The sequence below is a fragment of the Castor canadensis genome, chromosome 14, assembly GCF_047511655.1.
Source record: "Castor canadensis chromosome 14, mCasCan1.hap1v2, whole genome shotgun sequence".
NCBI classification, from domain to species: Eukaryota; Metazoa; Chordata; class Mammalia; order Rodentia; family Castoridae; genus Castor; species Castor canadensis.
In genome coordinates this window covers 28948127-28955859 of record NC_133399.1, presented here as the reverse complement: position 1 = coordinate 28955859, position 7733 = coordinate 28948127, and the positions used below count along the sequence as shown (strand labels likewise).

At 34.3% G+C, this 7733-nt stretch overlaps 1 protein-coding gene across 1 annotated transcript; it reads right to left on the bottom strand.

Moving 5' to 3' along the window:
- Positions 1–6593: 6593 nt before the first annotated feature.
- LOC109680059 (olfactory receptor 7D4-like) lies at positions 6594–7520 on the bottom strand. Its single transcript, XM_020155055.1, has one exon. The coding sequence runs from the start codon at positions 7518–7520 to the stop codon at positions 6594–6596; it is 927 nt and encodes a 308-aa protein (XP_020010644.1).
- Positions 7521–7733: the final 213 nt, after the last annotated feature.

Sequence of the window (7733 nt, the reverse complement as noted above, 5' to 3'; positions counted from 1 at the left end):
TTTGACCTAAAATTCATAAAGCAATCCCTGAATAATGGTTATTTTCTAGAAAGAATATATACTGTAATCATCCCTCTTGAGCATGATTTCTTTACCAGTCTTTGGATAGGTTAGAAACTATTTCAGATCCACTATAGTAGGCAGGAAATTTTTTTCTTTATTAATTGACATTAAATGTTACATTTTTTTCAAATGTGTTTGTTATTTATTTACAGGGACTCTTAATTGATTCATATGTATTGTATACCATATGATGTGTAGAAATATTTTACATTGTACAATATATAAATCTAAAAAACTAACACCATGTGGTGAATTAAGTCAGGTTCAGAAAGATAAAGGTTGCACAGTTTCTCTCATACATGGAATACAAAACCAAAAAATTAACATATACTAAAAACCAAAAATGATCATTTATAAACTTACATGTATAACTTACTTGTAATAGTGGAACTACTCTATGGAACACAGGGCAGGAGGGAAAGGAAAAGATAATGAAATCAACAATATTGAAATACATTCCATCTGTGCAGGTAGAGGATTTAACAATATGTATTTTAAGCTGTGGACTAATGGGGGAGGGAAGGAAGGGAGAGTAATGGAAGAGGTTGTACTGATCAAAGTAAAGTATAGTCACAGCAGGGGTACATCAAGAAACCCCTCTGAGCATTGACTTTGGAATTAATAATGAAAGATAGGACTGGATATAGGTACTGCATGCAGAGAGGGGTACTTGCTGGAAGGGGAAGGGTGAATCGAATAGAAGAAGGTGAAGCAATATACTTGATGGGCTTCATATACATATATAAAATAGAACAATGAAACCTCTTGCAATCGCCTTAACTGGGTAGAGGTAGTCCAGAGAAGGGGGGAGATGGAGATGGAGGGAGTCACATAATCAATGTACATTTTAAGCCTATTCAGAATTGACAAAATGCATCCCCCTGTCCAATGAATATATTCTAATAAAAAAGAAAAAAATCATATCATCTGCAAAAAGGGATTATTTGACATCTTTTTTCTCTATGTTTCTTGTTTCTAAATTTTGTTGTTGCCTTATTGCTCCAGTTTAGAATCCAAGGTCTCACAATGTGGACCAAAATGGCAGCTTTGGCATCATGTAGCATTTGGCCTCACAGACAAGGATTATTGAGCAACTATTCTCACATCAAACTTTCTGACAAACTGCTGAAGAAGTAAGAATAGGTAACATAGTAGAAGATTTGATACCATCAGTATTCCACAAGCTTCTCAGTAGGTGCCTTTGTGGGCATGGACAAATGGATGCAGACCACACAGACTCTCAAAGTTGTGGAAGATATAAGGTCAATGGATATTGTAGGTAATGGAGATTTTTAGTCCCCAAATCCCCACAACACAAAAAATAAAGTCCTGAGGAGTAACATCCTTACAACTTGTCACAACTTCTTCAAGGAAATATTGGCATCACAGAATTAAACTTCATGAGTTGGGAGAGTGACAGAAAATACAGAACACACTACACTAGGCTCTGTTCCTGGAACTGAAGGATAAAGAAAAACAGGGTCCTGGGAGATGGAGCATATCATATTTTAATGGGAAGTGACTGGAAACTGTGGGGTCAATGGGCCCAGATTCCTGTAATCATAACTTAATTCTGTCTTTCTGTGCTTGGGAAAAATCCCCGGACTCAGAGCATCCACCCTCCTGCTGAGCTCATACTCCCTATGAAGCAATCATAAATAGAATAACTAGTTCAAATGCTAAAAGCAAAAATATCTCAAGGGAGTGAAAACAAGAAAATATTGTTTGGGGTTTTATTGTCTTTGTCCTCTTTCATATTTTTTGGATATTTTTATTTTAACTCACTTGCTTCTTTTTAGTTCTGCTTTTTCTCCATTCCTTTTTTACAGTCACTATGAGCTATAAGCCTCACCTTTCAATACCTTCTCCCTCTCTCTCTTCCATCACCTTTACCCATTTCTATTTATTTCTCTCAACAATTAGAGTACTTGTGTTGTGTAATTTTTCTTCTCCTTATATTCTTTCCTCCAAAATCCTTTATTGCTTTTCAGTAGACAATTATATTTGTACATGGCTTTTTTGTTGCTTGCTTCTTTTTTCTATCTCCCCTTGCTCCTTTCTTCTCAGTCCACCTTTATATAGATATATTCTGTTTTTCATTATAATTTCTCATTACTGATCTGCTAAGCTTAGTCACTTTTCCTTCCAGCCTCACAGCACCATAAACATTTACTATTTATTAGCGTTAGCACTCTTGGCTTCTAGCTCTGAAGATTATAAACTAAGGTAAATCCAAGCTCACAAACTGCTACGCTTGTGCCTTTATTCATGTAAAGACAGTGTATCAATTGCATTCTTGTTTTTTATTAGGGATGGATGTATGCCTGTATTGAGCGTCTATCAAATGTGTTGCTTCTACAACTAAGATTCCTCTCTGAGTGGAGTATGGGTCTAGGCCAGTATCCTGAGCACCATGGTCAAGTGTTACTGCTGAGAGACATTCCAATGATGAAAAGCACTCTGCAAATCAATCACTATCTTGGCTTCCATGAACAGTATGAAAATTCCAACAGAAGGTACACAGGTTTAAATCTCCTACCAAAAACTTGGTCTCAGATATATCGTCTCAGATAGAAAAACAAGTAATAGGAAAAAAAAAACAATACTTCTTCACAAAAAGACAATGATTCCATAGTAAAGGACTTGAGACATAGTGAAGCAGTTGAAATTATAAGAATTTAAAGCAATGATAAGAATATCTACAAAGGTAAAGAGGACACCTGAATGAACTCAAAGAGAATTCAAATAAACAGATGAGGGATATGAGGATGACAATGTAGGTTATGAAAGACAGCTGGTTCACCTTACACAAATCAATAAATGTAGCAGAGCAATAAAATAGATTCAAAGACAAAAATCACATAATCATCTCAGCAGATGCAAAAAAAAGTCTTTCACATAATTTATATCCTTCCATAATAAAATCTAGGAACAAAAGAAACCTACCTTAACATTATAAATGTCTCATATGATAATCTTGTAGACAACACTATACTTAATGGAGGAAAACTGAAATCATTCCTCTGAAGACAGAAACAAAGCACAGATGTCCAATCTCCCCACTCTTATGGAAAGTATTACTGGAATTCTTACCTGGGCAATAAGGCAAGAAGATGAAATAAAAGGGATTCAAATGCGGAGGGAAGAAGTCAAGATACTCCAATTTGCAAATGATGTAATCCTTTGCTTAAAAAACCTTAAACTCCTAAATATAATAAACACTTTAGGCAATGTAACATTTTAACAAAATGACCATAGAAAAATCAATAGCTTTTCTATACACCAACAATGAACAGACTCAGAATGTAACTAAGGTAACAATTCCATTCACTACAGCCTGAAAAAGTATCTGGGAATCAGCTAATTGTATTAGGTGAAAGAACTCCTACAGAAAGAAAAACTATAAAACTGTGTAAAATGAAACCAAAGCATACATAAGAACATAGAACACCTCTCATGTACACAGATTAGCAGAATTAGTATTGTGAAAATTGCTATACTTTTGAAAACAATCAATGAATTAAATGAAATCCCCATCAAAGTCACAATATCATTCCCAATATTGTTCTTCACAAAAAATGAAAAAAGTCAACCCTTAATTCTATATGGAAAAATAAAACATTCTGTATACAAACAAATACTGAGTAAAAAGCAATTATGAGAGTATTACAAAACTAGTTTTCAAATTATACTACAGAGCCATAATAACAAAACATTATGGTATTGGCACAAAAGCAGACCTGTAGATTAAGGAAACATAAGAGAAGTCTCAGAAATAAAACCACATAGTTACAGCCATCTGGCTTTTGACAAAGGAGCTAAAAGCATACATTGGAGAAAGGACAGCCTTGGCAACAAATTGTCTAGGGAAAACTCGATATTCACACACAGAAGATTGAAAAATAGAACTTAATCTCTCACCCTGTACACAAATTAATTCAAAATCCATCAAAAATCTTAATGTAAGACCTCTACCTTTGAAACTACCGTAGGAAAACTTTAAGCAAGGGAAAAACACTGAACATATATGCATGAGCAAATATTTCCTGAATAGCACTGAAATTGTTCAGGAAATGAGAGCAAGGATTTACAAATTGGATTACATCAAATTAAAACATTTCTGCATAGGAAAAGATACAAGTACCAGAGTCAAGAGATACAAAGTCTTTGCCAGCTAAATATTGGATAAAAGATTAATATACAGAATATACACAGGGCTCAAAAACTTAATCAAGAAAAGAACAAATAATCCAATTAATAAAAGGTAAAATCAATTGAACAGTTTTCAAAGATGTATAAATGGCTAATTAATACATAAGGAAATGTTCATCATTTTTAGCTATAAGGGAAATGCAAATCAAAACCCCACTGAGATTCTATTTCACTCCAAACAGAATGGCTATCACCAAGAAAACAAGCAACACTAAATGCTGTTGTAGGGAAAAAAGAAACTTCATATACAATTGTAGACAATGTAAACAAGTGCAACCACTGTGGAAATCAATATAGAGGTTCAACAAAAAAACTGCAAAGAGACCTGTATTATGACCCTGCATTACCATATTTGGGCATGTCTTTGGGGAGTTATAAATCATGATATATGGTAGACACCTGAAGGTAACTTAAACACCCAAAAACAAATGACTGGAAAGAAAATGTGATATACAAAATGAAGTATTATTAAATCATAAAAAAATGCAATAAAGTTGTTTGCAAAAAATGATGGAACTGAACAACATTCTGTTAAATGAGATAAGGCAAGATAGAAAAACAAAGATCCCATCATAATTTTGCTCATATGGAATATCTAGACCTAAAATGCTAAAAAAATTTAAAAATCAATAATAATTATGGGGAATGAGTCTAAAAGGCTGACTGCTGTTTAGAAATAAGGTGAATGAGGAGAGGAAAGTTGAGAGTACGAAGAGGTGAAGAGGGTCAAAGTACGCTACATATATATGGAGACAGCATAATGATTCTCATTATTAACACTGTTCACGAGGCTATAACAAAGGGAGTAAAATTGTTCAAAGTATAATGTGAGTGTCTATGAAAGGATTCCTTGTTTGTTTATCAGTGTACTTTACCAAAATATAAAAAATATTTCAAAAATATATCAAAAACTACTATGGAGTTTGAAGAGAAAGGGAATAGTGTGAGGGTTAGTGGAAATGAGGGAGCAATAGAGGTATGAGTATGACCAAAATGCATTTTATTCATATATTCTTACAAAACATCTCACTATATATAATTAATATGTGCCAATTAAAGCAGACATGAAAAGAGAAGAGAGATTATGTGGGAGGATAGGGGACCAGCTAGTGGATGAGGGAGAAAATAGAGAGTAATGTGGGGATTAATACAATAAACTACGTTATGTACATATACAAAAGTATCAGTATGAAGCACATTATTTGCACAATTAATATCGATAAAGATAATAAAATCAGAATAAAAGAATTTAAATGTACAATTTTCTTCCTAAGCAGCTATGCCAGTACTATATATAGTTCACAAATAATTGAAAACATCTAGTCACTCATTGTTTGTCAATTTTGATAAATTCAGAGAAATGCATTATTTGAAAATATGCACTTACATATACAACTATGGTTATGAGAGCACAAGTCAGTATAAGGGCTGTCAGAGCACCATCAGTCATGTGACTGCCATCACGTATAAAGTCTGTAATCTACCAAACTTTTCTTCATAATGCATGACTACACTAAAACAAATGCCCATGCATATCCATTTCTGTACTGTTCAGCATTTCTAGAAGTTGGAAATTAAACAAATGTCCACCAATGGATGAATGGATAAACAATTGCTTATACTTAAAGTGAAATATTGTTCATTGATAGAAAGATGAAAAATATTAAATGAGTTAACTAATGAAACAGAAAAGTAAGGAGTTCAAAAATGAAAAAGGTTAAGGAATGATAAGGGGCATGGCTCCAGTGATAGAATGCTGTACTAGCAAGCACAAGGGCCTGAGTTCAAACCCAGTACTACAAATAAAAAAATAAAGAAGAAACAAGATAAAGGTAAAAGGAAGAAGAGATGAAGGAAAAATCACAGAGAACAAAGTGTTTTCCCTTCAGGAATTATGTGAAGAAAGGAAAATATACTAAAGAATATTTTAGGGTAAGGTGTATATGTAAACAACTAGCAGAGTCCTGATTCAAAAACTTCATTCTGAAGATTTTCATTACATTTCTTCCAAGGAAATAAAAAAAAGATTCAATTAATGTGAAGAACATTAACAATCAAATAAATTTTGAGAGAACCAAGGCAGCACTTGAAGTAAGTTCTTTGTATCATGTGAAGGCCTTTCAGAAAAAACTTACCCAACTAGAAATATTATACTATATGTACAATATATATGCATATTATATATATATATATATATATATATATATATATAAAATATACATATACGAAGAAACATAAAAAAGGAACTACTGAGGTAGATTTTGTGGAGAAATGAATGCAAATCTATATAAAAGCAAAGTATGAAGAAAGAAAATTAATTATAATCCTCTGCTCAGCAGTTTTCCCAGAGCATCCTTCACATCCTTGTTCCTCAGGCTATACATGAAACAGTTCAACATTGGAGTGACCACAGTGTACATCCCAACAGCAAGTGTGCTCCCCTGGGAAGAATGTGTCATAGCAGAACTGAGATAAACTACAACTGCTGTTCTATAGAACAAGGTAACCACACCAAGGTGATACCCACAGGTAGATAATGCTTTATATTTTCTCACAATGGAGGACATCCTCATTAAAGTGGAGACAATCTGAACGTAAGGGAAAAGGATCCCAACTATGGGAAGCACACCCAGAAGGGCAGTCATCAGATACATAAAGATGTTGTTGATGAAGGTATTGGATCTGGCCACCTTGAAAAGTGGAGCCAGTTGACAGCAGAAATGTGAAATTTCAGTGTTTATGGAGAAACTCAGGTGTTTCATCAGTAGAATATGAATCAGGAAGACACAGAGTATGATAATCCAAGACAGCAGGACCAGGAAGCCACAGGGCCAGGTGTTCATAATGACAGTGTAGTTCAGAGGGTAGCAGATGGCCACAAAGCGATCATAGGCCATCAAAGTCAGTAAAATCTTACCTGTTCCTGCGAACATATTTGAAAAGTATACCTGAGTAAGGCACTCTCTGTAAGAGATGTCTTTGTTATGTGTTTGGATGTTCACCAGCATCTTTGGGACTGTAGTTGAAATAAAACAGATATCAACAAATGACAGTTTGCAAAGAAAGAAGTACATAGGTGTGTGGAGATGGGTGTCAGAGCTAGTGGTCAGGATGATGAGCATATTCCCAAGTGTGGTGGCCAGATACCTGGAGAACAGCCCAAAGAGAAAGAGCTGTAATTCAGGATCATCTGAGAGGCCAAAGAGGAGGAACTGCAACTCCCCTGTATGGTTCTCTGTTTTCATGGAGATGGTATTTTTCCTGAGGAGTAAGGAAAAAGCAACATTCAATCAACAGTCAATGGAAACTTCAATTATTTATCACTTTATAATATCAATCCTTAGATGAGCATCTTTCATCCTGTATTGATTCTTGCCAATAAGAGTGGTTTATTCCGCCAAATAAGAACCCACTTTTCCCTGTACAACCATTCTTTCAGCTAACAGAATTCTCCAATT

Coding starts and splice junctions, on each gene's coding strand:
- LOC109680059 (XM_020155055.1), bottom strand. CDS start 7,520: ATGAAAACAGAGAACCATACAGGGGAGTTGCAGTTCCTCCTCTTTGGC.